Raw genomic sequence first — 18,747 nt, 5'->3', positions numbered from 1 at the left:
CCGCGGCAGCGACCTCACGGGGCGGCGGCGGCGGCGGCAGCAGCGCCCGCTGCGGGGCGGGCTGTGGCGGCTTCGGCCCCGCCCCGCGGGTTTGGCCCTCTCGGGCCGCCGTCGCGACGGGTAACGGCGTCTCCGCGGCCTTGGCGCCTTCCGCGGGGCCGGGCTGCCCGGGCGGCGGCCCGTGAAGGCCCGGGGCGCCCACCAGCCATGTCGGAGGCGAGTGGAAGCGGAGATTCTTCCTCCTCCTCCTCCTCCTCCTCTTCGCGGGGCTCGGGCGCGGACCGCGGCCGCCTCTCGCTGCCGTCCACCTCCCGCAACGGCGCCGTGCCCCCGCACAATCAGCAACGGCGCCCGCCGGCCTCCGGGGAGGAGGGAGAGGAGCCGGAGGCGGCGGGCGAGGAGCCCAGGCGGCCGGGGAGCGCCGAGGGCGCCGGCGATGAGCGCGGCAGGAGGATGATCCGCAACCAGTACCGGGAGCTCATCTACAGCGTGCAGCGTAAGCCCGGGGTGCGGCTCCCCTCAGGAGGGCCCGGAGCGCGGTGGGAGCCGCCGGCCTCTGCGCGGCCCCGGGGCGGGCGCGCCTTTCCTCCGGCGGGGACGCCTCTTTGTCCGTCCGGGGGCTGCGGTTTCTCTGTCTGCCGGGACAGCCGCTTAGGTGCCAGGCTGGTAGCCTGGCCTCATTGCTTCAGGAACTCTTAAAGCTTTTGTGGGGACTCCCGAGTTCCTCCGCCTGCTGAAATTTTGGGCCTGTAGTTAGATCGACATTTGTCTCCCGGGAAGCATTGGCAGACGGTTCGGTGAATAGCAAACTGGCTGGGTGGTCGCATGCAGAGAGTAGTGGTCAATGGCTCAATGTCCAGATGGAGACCAGTGACAAGCGGTGTCCCTCAGGGGTCTGTACTGGGGCCAGTGCTGGTCAATGTCTTCATCAATGACACAGACAGCGGATCAAGTGCACCCTCAGCAGGTTTGCAGATGACACCAAGCTGAGTGGTGCAGTGGACACGCCTGAGGGACGGGATGGCATCCAGGGGCACCTGGACAGGCTGGAGAAGTGGGCCTGTGTGAACCTCATGGGGTTCAAGAAGGCCAAGTGCAGGGTCCTGCGCCTTGCTCAGGGCAATGCCCGGTATCAATGCAGACTGGGGGATGAAGGGATTGAGAGCAGCCCTGCTGAGAAGGACTTGGGGGTACTGATAGATGAAAAGCTGGACACGAGCCGGCAATGTGCTCTTGCAGCCCAGAAAGCCAAGCGTCTCCTGGGCTGCATCAAAAGCACCGTGGGCAGCAGGGCGAGGGAGGGGATTCTGCTCCTCTGCTCCGCTCTGGTGTGACCCCACCTGGAGCCCTGCGTCCAGCTCTGGGGTCCTCAGCACGGGAAGGACATGGACCTGTTGGAGCGGGGCCAGAGGAGGCCACAGAAATGGTCAGAGGGATGGAGCACCTCTGCTATGAGGAGAGGCTGAGAGAGCTGGGGTTGTTCAGCCTGGAGAAGAGAAGGCTGCGGGGAGACCTTATTGCGGCCTTTCAGTACTTAAAGGGGATCATAAGAAAGATGGAGATAGTCTTTTTAGCAAGGCCTGCTGCAACAGGACAAAAGGTAATGGTTTTAAACTAAAAGAGGGTAGACTTAAACACAAGGAAAAAATTTTTCATTATGAGGGTGGTGAAACACTGGAACGGGTTGCCCCAAGAGGTGGTAGATCCCCCATCCCTGGAAACATTCAAGGCCAGGTTGGACGGGGCTCTGAGCAACCTGATCTGGTTGAAGATGTCCCTGCCAATTGCAGGGGGATGGACGGGATGGCCTTTAAAGGTCCCTTCCATCCCAAAGGATTCTATGATTCTATGATTTGCATGCCCAGGGATAGCAAGGTTAGGAGGGATTTACCTGCACATAACATGTGTGTGACTGCTTTGATGCAGGGGAACTATCAGCTTTAGACCTGGAGATACACTGAAAGCCTTTAATTTTGCATTCATGGTGTTTGAGCTTTAATTTGAAACTGCAGGTACCAGTATCTGCCTGGACGAGAAAGTCATTCTTAGGCTTTCCAGAAAGTGCTATGGGATTTTTAGCATCTCCCTAGACAGGAGTTGTCAGTACTTCTCCCATGTATGTTTGGAGTGTGCTGTTCTTTTCATGAAAGCATAACAATGGTTGTTTGAGTAAGCACTGCCAAATTTAGCAACATGTGGTGTTGGTTGTTTTCTGCATACTTGCTAAATTTGTAGGGTGGTTTTACAAGAGAATACCATGCAGTTTATGGGTGATGCAGTCTGCGTTTATGCAGAAAAACAACAGTGGTAAGTCAGTGCACTGAGTATGGTGTGCGTCCTTAAAAGCAGTGCTGTGAGTAGCTGTTCAGAATTGAACACCTGAAAGCCTCGTTAAATCATATGTATACCAGCACATATAAGTAACTGTGTTTGACTTGGTGATCTTTGGAGATCACCAAGCATGCATTTTGGGGGGTTTGTTTGTTTCTTTCATGAAAATCCTTAATAACTTATGGGTAAGACGAATAACATAAAGAAAACTAGGGTATCTGGTAGCTGCTTTGACACAGATATAGATATTTTACTGGAAGCAAGAGGAATCTGGGATCTGCTAACATAAATTCAGCCACGTAAATCTTATTTCCTTGAAGTAAATGGAAAATTACTATTTCAAACTGAGCTAATGCGTAAGCATTAATAAAAATGGAGCCTACATAATCTTGCGATTAATGTACTATAGCTATATTCTGTATTTTTGTGTGTATGATGGGCTATGAACCAGCCAGTTTTGATTAAGGTGTAAGTATGTATTTCTTGATGCTTCTATATTTAAGTAATTTAAGATTTCATTTGTGTCCCTTCCCCGCCCAGAAAATCGTGAGGATATGCTGAGCTCAAAAAGCAACAGACTGACAGAAGCTTTGGAAGAAGCCAATAAACTGTTCAGTGGAGGTAAAACAAATTCTGTGGTCCTTACTAGAGGTGTTTGCTTGAGAGTTGGGCAAGTGTGAGGCGATGATGCCTTCTAAACTAAAAAGGGCAAGAGAATGAAGTTGAGGTCCAAGTACGTTATCAGAATTATTAAAGTATAACTTGAAATAGATATGTTTAGTTGAAGAGGAATTGTTTGAATAAGTTGATATGAGAAAACAAATATAATTACTTTAGTGTTTATTTGCACTTAGAAATACTCCTTCCTTTATTTTTACTCTGGAGAACAGTATGTGTAAATAGTACATATAAAAGATACCAGTGTAGAGGGGTTCATTTCACTTGGAGAGATGGAAAATATGTCAATGAAAAATGCATTTTATTCTTTAAGATAATGTATTATTTTTCCATGCTTGCCTCTGTCACTGTCATCCTCTCCTTTTCTTTCTCTCTTTTTTTGATGCAAATATTATTATAAGGATTATGTAAGTAATTGTGTTAGAGGTCATTGCAATAAAATGGTTGACAAAGCTCTATACCCAGGATAGTCTGTATGCTAAATTTTATTATTATATTTTTGATGATTTAATATTATTAACATAATTTTTTTTCTGTAACAGTTTTCTGTGCGCGAGAGGCTGCGCTGGATGCCCAATTTCTTGTCTTAGCATCAAATTTAGGAAAGGAGAAGGCCAATGAGTTGCACTCTGAGATGACAGCGTTTGATTCACTAGCATTTGCAGAAGACTTGGTAAGTTCCAGACTCTGAATTTGCCAACAATTTTACTAGAGGTTTGCCCTGTTTGTTACAGAACCATAAAATAAAAGCCTCGGATTGTCAGTCAGTACGTGACAGTTCTGATGGAATCTAACACTCTTCTTATGAATTTCTGTGATTAACTTCCAGGTTAATGTTGTTAATTGTTTTAAACTGTGTATTAAGCATTTCCAATATATGTAGGGGAAAACCTAACTTAAAATGCAGACATCCCTCCCCACTGTTGCTTTGCTGCTACTTTATCACAGTTCAGTCAGTTCATGCTCTTAGGGTAGTCTTGTGCACCTTTTTTATACTCACTGTTTTGTAGTTTCCCAGTAGCTGAGTATTTTCTTTGTCCTGTACACTGCTTCATACGTTTTTGGATGGAGTTCTCAAGGCCCTGTGTCACTGACATGAAATGGGACTTCGGATTACTTGCATGCTTTTAGACTTGACATGTTTGTCTTGTCGTACTGTCACTGAGTGGAAGAGTCAGTTCAGAATAGCAGACTTTTGAAGCAGACTTTCGAAGCAGACTTTCTTTTTTTTTCCCCTGAAAATTTTCTCTTACGGTAGTTGAATAAGGAATCTGAGTCTTTGGTCAAGTCTAGAGCTCTGCAATATAAAAAACCATCAAGTTCAATTGTTTTATTGAAGTTTTCCTGGGGAAGTCTGGATTGGTGGATGCAGGGTTGGGCCAAATAAGTTGTTTTATGGTATTTGAGGAGCCAGGCTTCCTGGGAGTGTGGGGTGTTCAGAAACTGTGAAACATCTTAGCTGTATAGTGCAATTTAAGTAATGGTTTGCTACTTCATACATCATTGAAACTCTATTGGAATATAGGCAGTTTTATTTACCTATAGCTCTTTTTTTCATTGCTTGCTGATGCATGCTGAACACAAGAAGTCTGTATGTGAATGTTTTTCTGTTTTCACGGTATCTTCAGTAAAGTCAAGGTTCTTATGCAGTGATATTAAATATTAATTGAGCAGAAAAAACACCATAATACGGTATTTTACCATTAACGTATCTACTGATCTTTCTCTAAGTGAATTTTCATTGCAGCTTTTTTTCTTTTGTAGCTAACCTTCATGGGTATAAATCGCATAGAAGTAGAAGAAAATGATAGTGATTCTGAGGGCATTTCAGGTGGCTATTTACCTGGTGATGCCTGGCATAAACTGGGAGAAGAAACAGAAAAGTACTTCAGAAGAGCACCTTCTTTTCACTATATGTAAGTTTATTTAAGGAAATAGTATATAACGCCGCACAAGTTAATGGCCTTAATTGATTCTTCTCTTTAATGCCCTGGGCTTGAGTAGAGTTTTATCTCGGGTTACAGAGTGTTAACAAGAACTTCTGTGTGGTCTCTGTTCTTATGGTACAGTGAACTCCTTGTCTCCAAAATATTTCATAACATTTCTCTCTTTGATTTATATTTGGCTTGGCTACAAAATAATGGCACTTGTGTCTAGCAGAGATAGCAAGGTATTCTTGATTTACCCATTTCAGACCAAAACCAGTAGAAGTGATCCTCTTTCCTTTAAGAGCTGACTCTTCCCTCATCTTTCACTCCCTGTACACGCTGCAGCCAGAATCATGAATAGAGGAACTCCCCCCTGCCCCCCAGACAGTTACGGAAGGTCAGTCCATCAGGGTCTATATCTTTTACCTGATAATTGTATTCTCATGAAGAGACCAACAGTTCTTCTTGTATGTCTGTGTTAATGGGTTGTCTTTTAGAATCTTGCTTTCTGTCTCTTCCTTCAGAAGAAATCACCTGATTACGGGGAAGTGGCCTTATGTAGAATCATCTCTCCTTATGCTTAGGCAACCTGTTTAGTAGGAGCCTTTTTAGCTGCTGTCAAATGACCCTTAGTCACCTGGCTTATCAACGATGCTCCGATTTAAATCTCTCGTAAAGTCAGCGTACAACAGCAAGATCTAATTCAATTAAATTATCAACAGTAGAGCTGATAGAATATTATTCAGTTGTCTATGCTTTTGTACTTGTTCCACCCCCAATAAGTATCACTGTAATTATAAGGCAGTTGGTGAATATAGTAATTTGATCATATATTATCTGATATTTAATGTTGGATAGCTAATTGAGATATTTCAGACTTATGTTTACACTTTCAAGCTGTAAGCTCTAAATGATAAGTATATTTTCCAATAATTTTTATGATCTTAAAACAGAACTGACTGCAAGAAAGACATTTTTTCTCATTAGTTGCATTTTGACATCTTAGATAATGATGGGCTTCTTTTGACGGAGGATGTGTGAATATTTGCAAAGTGTTAATTTTAAGTAATAAAGTGTAGTTATCAGTTTAGGAAAAGAACTACTTATTTCTGACTCCATCTATTCTTATCTGAGGCCTGAGTTATTTTTTTTCATGGTCAGACCGTGACTTCTGAAATTGAGCGGTCGCAACTCAACCAAGATAGCGAAAAATATGTGCTGCGGAATTTTTGGGTACTTGCTGAACTAACTTGAATTGAGTCTCAATTCACACTCTCTCCTTTAGGCATCTAACTTGGTGGAGATTCAAGGCAACCAAAAAGTTAGGAGCCTAAGTTCCTTATATAGTCAATGGAGAGAGGTAAGCACTTCAAGAAAGTGCCTAAATCTAGCACGTATATTACACTCACGTTGTTTAATGCGAAACTTTGGATCTCTTCTTAGTGTACTGAATGTTCTATTGATTGACTAGGTTTTAAAAATTTGTGGCTTTTTTTTTAAAAAAAAAAGAAGCTTACTGCAAACCTGAACTTACAGAAACTAGGCAATAGATGAAAAAGAGATAAATATTGTATGGAGAGAGTTTTCAGACAGAAAAGTTTGCAATAAATTCAAATGGAGGTATTGGAGGATATGAACCATATACTCTGTGTCATTTCTTAACTAGTTGTAAAAAAAGTAGATTTAAAGTTGTCAGTTTAAAAAGAAAAAAACGTTGGAATAGTTGCATCAAATTTTATACATCTGTTGATAATTCTGGTTTGAGGCTGCCAACATATACTGGAAGCAACTTTTGAGCATGGCTGTTTACAGAAATCTCTAAATGTGATGAGGCTTTATTTTTAAATGTCAGTCATTACTTTGCACTTTTATCAGGAGATCAACTGCTCAGTGTATAGATTTATTAGCATACAATGTAAAACATATTTCCATATATCTGTTCTTTTTGTTTCGGTTAGGTTGGGATCTTTCAAGTCTGATCCTCCTGTACCAAGGCAACGGATTGAGAGGCAGAGGAAGGCAACAGGAGGAGAAGGAAAACGGGCAATGCCTGCTCAGGTTCGTCAAGTGTTATCTTTATTCATGATTTGTTATGGCATAGTTATTACAAGTGACTTTTAAATCTTTCTGTTCATGTTGTTTTGGGTTTTGTAATTATGAACCATGTAGTACTAAAGGATTCAGACTTCATTATTAGGCTTCTTGATTTGTTTTGTGTGGAACTGTAGTATTTCACTGAGTGAAAGGAAATAGGATTTATAGACTGATTTCAAGTTCAGAAATAGGATTTACAGACTGATTTTTCAAGTTCAAATTAGCTTATTTGCTCTGATGCTCATTGCTTTGAAAGGAAACAAAAAAGAAAATTCTTTATATTAGTGTGTTTTCAACTTTAATTTAAAAAGTGTCTAACTGTGTGGCGTTTGCACAGAAATGTGGTTAACATCAGCAAACTAGTTAGCTCACTTAACTGCTGTTTTCCCTGCTTTCTGTTTCCCTGTTCTTTCTGTCTGACTCTGGCAGAAATGCAAAAGTCTGAGAATACTTACAGAGAGGCTTGCATTTGACACTTTGAAAAAATAAACCGTGTTGTTCTGGGGAACCTCTGGTTGATGACGCCAGTATGTAGAGGCAGAATGTTGAGTGTGTCTTTTTAAATACCGCCTACCTCATAATAATCCAAATAGTGATAGAAATTATTCTGATACAGTTTGTACTGAGAAGAAGAGGAGCTGAAGGGTTTGAGAGAGTTGCTTCCGGAAGTGAGTGACTGCTCTTTGTGGTTTGCTTAGGTAAACTCTGCTCATCAGCATTAATCTGTGTTAGATACATGGTTATGTGTGGCAGTTACTGTTGCTTGCTTTGTTGCAAGGTGACCAAAGGGAAAGTGTTAGCTCACAGGAACAGCGAAGGGGTTACTGAAGACTGTACGTGAAAAGGGAATGACAGTACTTGAAGGGTGATTTGGAGTACCCTGCTTTACAGATAATGAACAAATCTGTAAAATCACAATAATCGTGCCCTTTGACCACATCAAACTTCATCCCATGACGTTTCTTACACATAAACTTTGGTGCATTTTCTGAAAAAAAGATCTTAATGAACTGCCCTTCTACGCTTATAAATAAACTTTTTCAGTAACCTCACAGACCGTGTAGGGTTACCCAGTTCCACAGAGCTATTGGGAAGTAAGCGTAGACCTGCAAATAGGCTCAAAACATACAAACTGTCGCCTTTCAGTTTGATATTATAAGATGGGAATTAATTCCTAAAGCACTTTGTAATTTGTCTCATGTTTGCATGAGTGCCTGTAACTGTGCATGTGTGGCGCAGAGAGAAAAATTTGTCTTTTATGTTATGTGTTCATAGCAGGCCTTTTCATATTCCTGTCTTGCAACAGTGGTTATTTGAGGTGAAACTATGTTTCTTTTTTCTAGTTAAAAAAAATGGAGGAGTCTCATCAGGAAGCTACAGAAAAAGAAGTGGAGAGGATCTTGGGATTATTGCAAACTCATTTTAAAAATGATCGTAAGTATGATTCAGTTAAGCTTTTAAAGCATTAATTTGAGGAAATGAATACTCTTCTACAGTTCAGAGTGGTTAAACTATAGAAACAAAATTAGGTGGAGTTTGCAAGTAGAAATCTTGATGTTGAAGGATATATAGTGACTATGTCTTTTTTTTATGAACACAAATCAGTTGCTGTTTGATTGCAAAGTAAATTTAAATCCTACCCTCTCCTCTTATTAGAGCATGCCATGTTTTAGAAGGCAAATAGTCACTGCGTATGTGTATGCGTGTGGCAAAAGATGGAAGAAAATAATATCTTCTAGAAACGTTGGTTTTTTCTGTAGGCAACTGGGAATTCAGCATTGTAACTAAATTGACATAAACATTCAGTTAGCTTTTAGAAGGAGTACTGACTTAAGTTTGTGTTTACATATATTAGCTCTGCGTATACCACCTGTTTGTTTATTTGTTTTTTAACAAACCCATTTTTGCATCTGTAGCTGATACACCTATTTCCTTCTTTGATCTTGTGATTGATCCAAACTCTTTTGCACGCACTGTGGAAAACATCTTTCATGTGTCCTTCATTATAAGGGTAAGGCATGACATGTTCTTGAAATCTTATTTTAGATATTGGAATTATCTGGAAATACTGATTTGTTGTTTTTATGGCTTTAATATTGACAGATTAGGATTTAAATATTAGGAATCCTAATTTGTTTTCTACAGTCTATGATATTTTGGTAACTGAATAAAAAAGGAAACAGAGTTGACAGTCTCATTTCTTTTAATAGATTTTTCTACTACAGTCAATTTACCAACAAAACAATAGTGAAATTTTTGCTGTTAATACACTTTTCAAGAAGGGATTCTAGCTCACATTATTTTGGATGATAGGAGAGTAGTCATAGGGTACAGAAGAGTTATTGAGGTTGTAGGACAGTATGTCAGTGCAGCGTTTTACGTTCCTTTCGAATCTGTAGAATTGCACTTCATACTATACTTAGTTTGTCTAATAAATAAAATGAATTTGGGAAAAGAGAAGAACTTAGAAGTATATTTTGACTAAATTCAGGTTTATAGTGAATAGCGATGTGATTATGAAAGGTTAACTCAAGTACATTTAATGACTAATAATGATTTTTAATAAAACAGATTTTTTATATTCCAACAGTTACCAGCTGTCCTATATTAGCTGCATTCTTTATGAATAAGTGCTATATTTAAATCATTTTTCTTATTTGGTATGCCAATTAAGATTCTTTATCAATACATGTACCTGTTTATGATTATGTAATATATTAATTAAAAATATGAAATCTCAGTGCATTGTCCTAATTAGATAGCTCTAATTTCTGAAACTTTAATTCCTACTGTCTTTTAGGATGGTTTTGCAAGATTAAAGCTGGATGACGATAAATTGCCGATAATAGGTAAAATCTAGCTTTAAAAGACTGGTTTTTGTTCCAATATTGAAAAGTAGCTACATCTTATGTGTTCACAAAGTTTTAGGTATGTTTTTAGCTGCAGTTGTAGAGATTCGGGGATACGCAGTGAATGTAATTGAAGGCATGTAGAGATTTATGAGAGGAACTGAAAGGATTGAGTCTCTTTAAAATATGGCAAAAGGCCATTATGCTGATCTACACAAATTAATTCTATTAATAGAAATAAAAGATTATTACCTTTCATTTTTAAATGATATTTTTGCTAATAAGTATATGAACAGTGTTACGCTTTGCTGAGAAAAGATACTTTTGTGTGCAAGAAGTCTCCTTTGTCTATCCAAGTTGGGAAGTGGTGCAACTTCAAAACAGTTGAAAAGGAAATGCCATCCTACGTACGAGGTCTCTGGCTTTCATTCCCACAGGATATCAATGGGTTTAAGACTTTGGTGGGATTTCATAAAGGATTAAATACTTAGGTCCTTCTGAGACTCTGAAAAATGTTAGTTTCTGAATTTTTAGGAGGTAAGACTAAAGAGATTTCTTAAGAAGCATACGGTACAGGCTATTGATAGACACTAGCTTAGTGGAGCCTGTGTAATTAATTTGCTTTTGGTGAAGCTTTGTGTTCCTGGAGGAAACTGACTTTACGAGTGTAAAGACGATGAAAATCCTGTATTTTGAACAGAGCCTTCAAAAGACAACGAGGGAATGGATGACCATAGCGCTGGAGCACGGAACCAGGTTGTCATATCTCTGAACCATCAAGAATGGAAGGTATAATAGATAGCACTTGATACTTTTGATTATTTTTTTTTTTCCTTAAGTGTAAGGATGCATTTGAGAGCTGTGCTGTTACGTGCTCTGATGAGGATAGGTGTTCCCGTATCACTACATTTAATTTTATGGATTCCAGAACAATCACAAATCTAATGAATGCTTTTAACTGCAAGAAAACTGAGACTTGGGATAGCAATTTCATCTTTGATCCTTGAAGCCTGGTCAGTTTAAGGGCTTTGAAGTTGCACAGTGACTTGCCTTTACTGTTTTATATGAGGAATCGTGAGTATGGAGTCTGTTTCTTCCCTTATATAGGATACTTGCTTCTGGAGGGGAAGTTCTCCATACAATTTCCTCACTGTTTGGTGTTTGTAATAAATCTTAGACAAAAAGTAGTTTTTAGCACATAGAACTCTTCTCCTTTGTCCCTCACTCAGAATGTGCAGAAGAAACTTAGTAATTTGAAACAGTGCTTTAGTATGAGAAACTTTATTACTTACCTCGTAGTAACTGCAATTAAACTGAAATAGTTCATATCTTGTAACTTACAAACTCTTGTCCTCTAACCAGGAGATTGTAGAAACATATGAAATAACAGAACCCATGATTAGCCCTCCTTATCAGAGAAATGAAGATGAAATGGAGATAGCTTAATTCTTCAAGTAAGTTCTTTTAATAAATCTAAACTAAATAAGTATACAGTGCATGAGTTCCTTATGCATGTGGAAGAACTGCAGGGAAACTACCTGTGACTTATGAATGGAGAAAAACTATAAGCAGGGTAGCTGTATAATGTCTGGAACGTTTCTGTATTCTTGATCTCTTCATGGCACAAAATGTAATCTGGTCTACTATGCAGTAACTAACTGAAAAAAACCCTTTATTTTTACATTTGATGGTCAGTTAATTGACATACTTGAGTTAATTTTTGGAACTTTGTACTTGTACTTGGAATGCAATGCTGTCAAGAATCATACCTTAGTTTTTATACTTTTTTTTTTAACCTACTGACAGCTGATGTTGTTAATAGAGTAGGCTGAAGAAGGACTTAGGGGAGCAGGAAGGGAAGACAGCCTGGTTCCCTCTAAAATCCTTTAAACAATAGGATTGAATTCTTTTATTGTCACAGTTGTTTGGTAAGTTCTAAGTCTGAATGCATGTTGTCTTATTGTCTTCTCTTTTTTATTTCCCCCTAGGTGCCTTAAAGAAAATATTTTAAAATGTTTCCTTCAGAAAAGATTTTTATATGTATATATTGTAAAATTAAATTTATTTTTATTGGAACATCTCGACACTTTATATAAGCTGTCTTGATTATACCTGTCACAGGGTTATTACCATACAGGTTCTATTTATTATGGCTTAGTTTACTACTTTATATAAAGCTTACTGACACAAGCTTTCATCAAGAGGAAATGCCATCGCCCTTCTTTCATCCCTTGTCTCTCCCCAGTAGCAGCCTGCAAGTGGAATTTCCATGGTTAACCATCTCTGCTGCGGTAGTCTTGTTATCTAGGTGATCTTGGGTGCTGCAGGAGAAATTGATACTGTCTTTCTGTTCTCACTCTTCTGGAAATCAAGGTTCGAGTTTGCAAATTTGGTCTCAATTACAGATAAAAATTCCTCCTTCCTTTTCTTTTTTAAGTCTGTCATGTGTATTTGGTTTTGTAACTTAGGCAGGACAGCTATATTAGGCCATGACATTATTTTCTTCAACATAAATAAAGTCTAGCTCCATCTCCAGAAAATACTCTTCAGAGGACCGCGTTCTCTGGAGTTTTTAGGATTTCTTGCTTCCTTCTGCCGTTAGGCAGGGTTTCTGACCGAGCAGCCGAGGGAGTCGGTGCCCAGGGATCCGCTGTCCTGCTGCCGGCACCGCTGTCGGAGCACGTTCTGGGGGGTGATAAAGCGCGGTCAGGCTATGGGAGTATGCGAAAACGTGGTTTGGTCACCAACAACACGAGGGAGAGCTGTGTGTCCATGCAAATCCCGCAGCCGGGGGAGGCCTCCTCCGGCCTGGCCCGCGGAGGGCGGCAGCCGGGCGGGGCGCTGCGGGGCTGGGCCGCCGGGCGCCATGCCTGCCGCCGTGGTGGAGTACAAGGGCTGGAAGGAGGGCTACCGCTGCGGCTACTGCGCCTCGGAGCGGGGCAAGGTCTCCGCCGGTAAGCGGGAGGAGGCGGGACGGGCCGGGGCTGCCGGGCTCCGGCGGCGGGGGAGCGCGGCCGCCCTCACTAAAGATGGGGGAGCTCGCCGGGGCCCTGCGGGGAAGGCGCCGCAGCCGCCCGCGCTAAACATGGCGGGGCCGCCGTTTCCTGTGGGCGCTGCCCGTGCCCTGCCCTTAGCAAAGATGGCGGCGGCGGCGGCTGGTTCCGGGCGTCCCGGGCTGCCGTGTGGGGCGGCGGGCGGGCTGCTGTCCTGAGCCGGGTGGCGGGGCCCCGGGGGAGATGGCGGCGGCCGGCGGCTCTCCGAGCATCGTCGAGTACTTCGGCGGAGAGGATGGCTACCGCTGCGGCTACTGCAAGAACGAGACCGGCAACCTCTCCCACGGTGCGGCCCCGGGGGTAGGGCGGGCTGCGAGAGCAGCCGGGAACGGGCCGGGCCGCGCCGCTGCTGCCGGAGACGGGGGCGGCTGGAGGCTACCGGGCCGCTCCTGCCTGGGGCCGGCGGAGCCGAGGGAGGCCTGCGGGCTGGCAGCAGCCTCCGCCCGAAGCCCCTCGCCCGGGGCTTCCCGGGGCAGCCGGCGAGGAGGGGCCGGTGTGGGGCCGGGGGCTCTCGGGAGACCTCGCCTCACGGTCCGGTTTTATAGCAGTAGGGCAAACCATCAAAAATAACGGGAAAGCTTTGTAAAGGATGAAGTGTTTTAATTACCACTATCATCATACACGCACCCTAACCGAAGATGTAGTTAGCATCGCTCCGGACAGTTTTGCTGCTCCGGTGCAGCTGCCCTGCCCGGCCCTCCGCTCCGGCCCGGGTTAGCGCTTGCTAAGGGCGCCTGCCTGGCAAGGCTCGGTGCCTCTAAAGCTGCGGCTAGACAAGTTTTGCTTAGGCCAGCTCAACGAGAAGCTATATTCTTTTGCCTGGTGAAGAGGCGACAGTCCCTGAGCTCCGCTCGGCTCTGCGGCCTCGGTGGTTGCTCTCCGAGGGGTCCCGGGGAAGGGTCTCTGTCAGCTTCAGCGCCTCTCAGAAGGGTTCTTCTGGCCCAGTGTTTCTGACTGATTTTTAACAAAACTAAGGAGCAATTTAATGTTATTTGGTTGGTGTATCTCTGGGAAAGATAGCAGGTGGAGAGGTAAACTTTTAACTTGATTGCATCCCAAGATTTATTTTGGTTTTGTTTTTTTTACACTTAACGTGGATGTTGAAATCAGTAATTTATGAGAGTTATGAATATGCCAAATCGTTGAAAGACATCTATTCGAAAGTTGCAATTAGCTACTCAGATTTACGGTAGTATTTCTGTAGAACTTGTTGTATTTTAAAGCATAACTGTGGTTGGTCAGTCAAGTGTGTTACTGTATTATTTATTTCAGGTATGTGGGCACATTCAATGACAGTTCAAGATTACCAGGATCTCATAGACAGAGGATGGCGAAGGTAAACTTAAAAAGAAAATAGAAAGCCTTGTTGGCAGTTTAGATACAACTTAGAATCCAGATTTAAAATTTAGGTCTGTGAAAACAGTTAACTGGTTTCCATAAGTAATTGAAATAGAACTATTTGTCCAACGCTCTGCGATTTTTTGTAACATGACATTGTCAAACAGGAAAATATTGTTATTTTAGAAGGGTAGTATTTTAGTATAGCAGCAAAAGGCTCAGAACTTGCTTCTTGGCTTTTGTTTCTCGTCGTGTAATATTTTGATGTTATTTTAACAGAAAAGGTTGGTCTTCCATTTATTTTGTAGCATAAGCAACAAAAAATCAATACGTATTTATTATTATTTGTAGAAGTGGAAAATATGTCTACAAACCTATCATGAATCAAACGTGTTGTCCTCAATACACGATAAGGTAAGAAGCTTAAAATATACTATTGTAAGTGATTTGGCCGCTTCAAATATGTTCAACCATTTGTGTTCACTGCTTTAAATACATAATACTTGAAAAGTTTATCTACTTTTAATGATACTTTGAACACTAAATATCTGTTGTTGGGTTTGTGCACAGGCACATCAGCGGCTCAGGGATGTTTTCCTGCAAGCAATCTGCTAAGTGTGTACACTTGCCTTTTGCTTCTGGGTTGCAAGCCAAAGCGAGAGTCCTGTGGTTGCTCTCTTGCTCACTGGTTGCAGATGAACCACTATGTCTGTATCCCACTGCCTTAGTGGCCCAAATAAGAGAGGCTGTCAGTTGAATAGGTATGAATAATTCTGGATACGCTTTTCCAGCATGAGTAGTCAGTGTCAATGCTGTATATACAAGATGGATAAGTGAAAAATTCTAGTATATTGGCCTCCTAGGAAACCTTTTTTATGCAGTGCTTGAGGTCATCTTGGCATATTTTAGTGATTATAGTGATATACACACAAAACGTGCCATAAAGAATGATATTATGCAGTACAAGGCAACATAATTTTATTAACTCAAAAGTATTGATAAAATATTTGACCGCTTAATATAGGGAAATGTAAGAAATAATTAGAAAATACATATACAGTGTAATTTTTTGAAGTGATTCCTTAACATTTTTTTCTGAAATAATCTTTCACAAAATAAATGGTCATAATTTCTTTCTTTTTAAGGTGCCAGGCTTTGTGTTTTCAGACCTCCAAATCTCACAAGAAAGTTCTGAAGAAAATGTTGAAATTTATTTCCAAAGGAGATGTTTCGAAAGTAGTAAGTGAAGGTAAGAAATTCTTGATGTTTGAAAACTAATACCGGTGCTTGAAAGGAGGATCAAATACCTGCTTGAGTGATCAAATGGCTAATACGCTTTGATTTTTGAATATAGACCCGTTTATAAAGGTCTGGGGAGGTTGTGTCTTTACAGTGTGTTTTGAATCAAGAGCACTATGTCGCCCAGAGACCAACTTGTGCAGCTGACTTGCTCTATTGAAGAATACGTTTCCTTACTTTTTGCATAGACCAGCTTATTTTCTTTTTCATCTCTGGGTACATGCTTACTTTCTAGTTGGATGCCATAGAGAATTAGACTCTGCTTTTACCTCTGTCATAGAAGTGATAATCTGGAGAGGACTAAGCAGGACAGTGGGTGGCAGAGAAAAGGAAGTTTTTCTTCCACGTGATTGAACAGTCACATCCCATTTATCCAACACCAAAACCTTCTCAGTTGTGGTGGAACTTGTCTTGGTTCTGAATCGTTACAATTTGCCTCTTTTGTGTGGGTGTGTTAGGTTTTTGGATTTTTTGTTGTTGTTGTTGTTTGTTTGAAGTTATGGCATGAGATTAGTTGACTGCCCCATTTTAGTGGAGGAAATAAAACTCATAAATGAGTTGGTGCTAGTAATTCAGGGTCCTAAAGGAAGCTTTCTGTTTTCAGACTATTGCAGTCACTTTATGGGAAAACAGTTGTAAAATTGGAAGTGAGTTAATACTAATGTTAATTGTGCAAAGTGTGAGCTGCGGTTATACAGAGAGAAATTCACTCATGCAGTTTTTAATTATTTGCAGAAGAGCCTATGGATTCCCATATAGAGGATGTGGTCGCCTGCGACTTTGCATACAAAAGTGAATCTCAGGTCAGTCAGTCTGAACTGACTCCCTTGAGTGTGGATGACACAGAGGGGGTGGAGAATGAAGATAAGGACACAGAAGAAACAAAAGAAGAGGTGAATGTGCAGAAGGTGGAATCGGGTTCTCTTCACATATGTGCAGATAAAGACACACCAGTCCCTGGAGAACCATCACGTTCGGCTAAAATTGTTCACGCACCACCTAAGCCAGGTAGTCAAATTTCTAGTAGTAACTGGAATATACTATCATGATTTCGCAATGTTGTTGAAGTCCTTTTTATCTTGCCTAGTAAATCAATAATTGTTTCTCCCTGAGTTGGAGTCCTTGGTTGTGCAAGACTAGGAGCTGGATACAGCTCTGGCTGGTGCTGCAGGAGTGTTAGTTACTGGGTTAGCTTGAGGCTTGGAGTGCTAGTTACTGAGTTAGCTTAAGGCTTAACCTTGTCTCTTGTGCGGCAGTGGGAAACCAGTTTAAGCCCCAAGAATAACACCCTAGGTATTGTTTTTACATGTCTTCATTTCTGCAGGTCATCTTGTTGTAATAGAAGTTGTGTTGCTTACACCCTGTGAATACACCCCTGTGTTTAACACTATGTTTTTTATGCTTTCATAGACCACATTTGCTACAGATCTAACTGGCATTGGAAATATGTTCAGCATGTTGTTGTGTTGTTATTTTGTGGGCTTAAAGAAAATTGTATAGCTTTCTGCTGATTTAAAAAAAAAAAGTACAGATTCTTCTGGTCCTCTATAAGCAATGACATTTTCTAGTTGAGCTTTTTTTAATCTGCTTGGGAGCTTGCCTAGGTTTAGATTTTTGGCTAAGTTTAGATTAGAAAAGCAATGTCACTAGAGGATGTGAAATTATGAAAAACTGTAGTAATTTCTCCTTTTTTTTTCTTGCTGTGAACTTAATATTACATTTCTGTAAGGAAGTGCAGTAAGTATGTACAAGAAGTAAGGTGATCTCGCTCATTTTACTTCTGATGCATTTATACAGCGCTACAGCTCTCCTGTGCCAAAAACTGAAGGTAAATGCTTATTCATTTCTACAGTTTTGTGTGAAGGTACATGGAATATTGGTGGCAGTTTTAATATAATGGTATTAATAATTTTTAGTGTAATACTAATTTTAATAGTATGGTCACTTTTTTCAATATGGAAGTTATCCCTCAGTCAAGCTTTTGTATCGTAATTGTAAAGATTTCTGAAATGCTGCCTTTGGGCTGAATTCAAACATGAAATCTTTACCCTAAAAAAGGATAATCTCCTTGTCAGTCATCCGACTGTAATCTTTTTCGTGTGATAGATGTTACGGTACCCCTTGCTGTGGCATGAGAGCCTGGAATCTACGTCTGCTTGCAGTGGTGTTAAGCTTTTCACATAGCTTGTTGTGACAGGGAGGTGTCACGGATGAGCGGGCTTGTGATAGCTGGCGTGTCACATATGTCACAGCTGGTGGGTGATCCTCTGCGTGGTCCGATCAAGCAGAGGAGTCCTTCAGGGTCCGTGGGCTAAAAAGAAATGCTGGAAACTACTGCTCCCAGGACGTGCCCACAGAGTGCTGCGGGTTGCCTCTCCTACGGCTTCTCTTGTGTCCTGGCTGTGTTCCTGTGGGACATGGGTGCTTTCTGGAAGGAAGATGGTAAGGAGTGGATGGATTATTGCCAGAATAATTCATTTGACCAACAGCCTGCTCTGGAAAAGAGGGTAGAATTGCTGACAGGCTCTTTGTGGCCCAAAGGTTGCAGATGAGGCAGGCTTGTCTTACAGATCACGTTTCCAGTTTTGCATAGCCTCTACAATGGCCTGTTTAGAAAAATAAAGGGTATTTTCTGAATTGCAGTTAGCCAGTACGCGGCAAGTAATGTTAGTTAAAATCCTAGGGGGACTGGATACTTCAGAGTTTCTGCATGTGTTGGGACGTCATACTAATTCCTAATTTCACTCACCTGTTACATGTTGTGCCAGTATTTATGAGAACTTCAAAGTGCTTTTTCCTTCACAAAGGTTTTTGTCTCCTTCTATAGGGTGGCTAATTTCAAGTAAAATAATGGTTTTTTTTTTTCCTTAATGAACACCCGCTCCAATTGGATCGGGTTTTCATCAGCTTAACCAGCAATTTTGCATCTAAACAAAAAGGAAAGTTTTCAGAAATGCTTGACCAGAAAACGAGTAGTGCTGCATGGAAGCAGTACTGTTACACGTTCCTGGAAAACTATTCCAGAATTTTTAAGACTGTATTTTATATTTTGATTTTATAAAATGCAGTCAAAACTTTTATAGCTCTTATATAGTTCATAGTTTATATAACTTTTATTTGTTGTGCAAATTTTCAAAACCCTCTTGTTTTTATAATAATTGATGGCAAACTTTGGGT

General features: G+C 41.4%; 2 protein-coding genes across 21 annotated transcripts in view; both read left to right on the top strand.

Annotated features, from left to right (window-relative positions):
• Positions 1-82: 82 nt before the first annotated feature.
• NSMCE4A (NSE4A component of SMC5/6 complex) lies at positions 83-11,962 on the top strand. 2 transcript variants are annotated; one of them, XM_087764220.1, is made up of 11 exons: positions 83-496; positions 2,872-2,952; positions 3,552-3,682; positions 4,774-4,925; positions 6,896-6,995; positions 8,375-8,465; positions 8,948-9,042; positions 9,832-9,880; positions 10,581-10,669; positions 11,243-11,334; positions 11,869-11,962. In XM_087764220.1, the coding sequence occupies exons 1-10, from the start codon at positions 208-210 to the stop codon at positions 11,324-11,326; spliced, it is 1,161 nt and encodes a 386-aa protein (XP_087620346.1). In that variant the 5' UTR covers positions 83-207; the 3' UTR covers positions 11,327-11,334; positions 11,869-11,962. The 2 variants fall into 2 exon arrangements, with proteins under 2 accessions (XP_087620346.1, XP_087620347.1); XM_087764221.1 differs by having other exon boundaries at positions 11,703-11,962.
• Positions 11,963-12,114: 152 nt separating this feature from the next.
• Positions 12,115-18,747, top strand: part of ATE1 (arginyltransferase 1) — a 92,560-nt gene continuing 85,927 nt past the window's right edge. For 13 of the 19 annotated variants that reach the window (XR_015706234.1, XR_015706236.1, XR_015706235.1 and 10 more), the window contains exons 1-5: positions 12,115-12,834; positions 14,206-14,269; positions 14,623-14,685; positions 15,417-15,520; positions 16,306-16,578. Coding sequence is in view for 15 of the 19 variants with exons in the window: in XM_087764209.1 (XP_087620335.1) it covers positions 12,594-12,834; positions 14,206-14,269; positions 14,623-14,685; positions 15,417-15,520; positions 16,306-16,578 (745 nt within the window). In the remaining 4 variants the exon portion in view is untranslated. Of the gene's footprint in view, positions 12,835-13,003; positions 13,220-14,205; positions 14,270-14,622; positions 14,686-15,416; positions 15,521-16,305; positions 16,579-18,747 lie in introns of those variants that run through there. The other 6 variants (XM_087764219.1, XM_087764212.1, XM_087764216.1 and 3 more) reach the window with 4 other exon arrangements.

The sequence above is a fragment of the Nipponia nippon genome, unplaced genomic scaffold, assembly GCF_047370975.1.
Source record: "Nipponia nippon isolate SJK-2023a ecotype South Korea unplaced genomic scaffold, ASM4737097v1 scaffold_3, whole genome shotgun sequence".
Taxonomy (NCBI): Eukaryota; Metazoa; Chordata; class Aves; order Pelecaniformes; family Threskiornithidae; genus Nipponia; species Nipponia nippon.
The sequence above is the reverse complement of the archived record's forward strand: the minus strand, read 5'-3'. Positions and strand labels throughout refer to the sequence as shown.

Coding starts and splice junctions, on each gene's coding strand:
- NSMCE4A (XM_087764220.1), top strand. CDS start 208: ATGTCGGAGGCGAGTGGAAGCGGAGATTCTTCCTCCTCCTCCTCCTCC. Junction 4,926..6,895: donor GCACCTTCTTTTCACTATAT/GTAAGTTTATTT, acceptor TGTTTCGGTTAG/GTTGGGATCTTTCAAGTCTG. Junction 10,670..11,242: donor TGAACCATCAAGAATGGAAG/GTATAATAGATA, acceptor TCCTCTAACCAG/GAGATTGTAGAAACATATGA.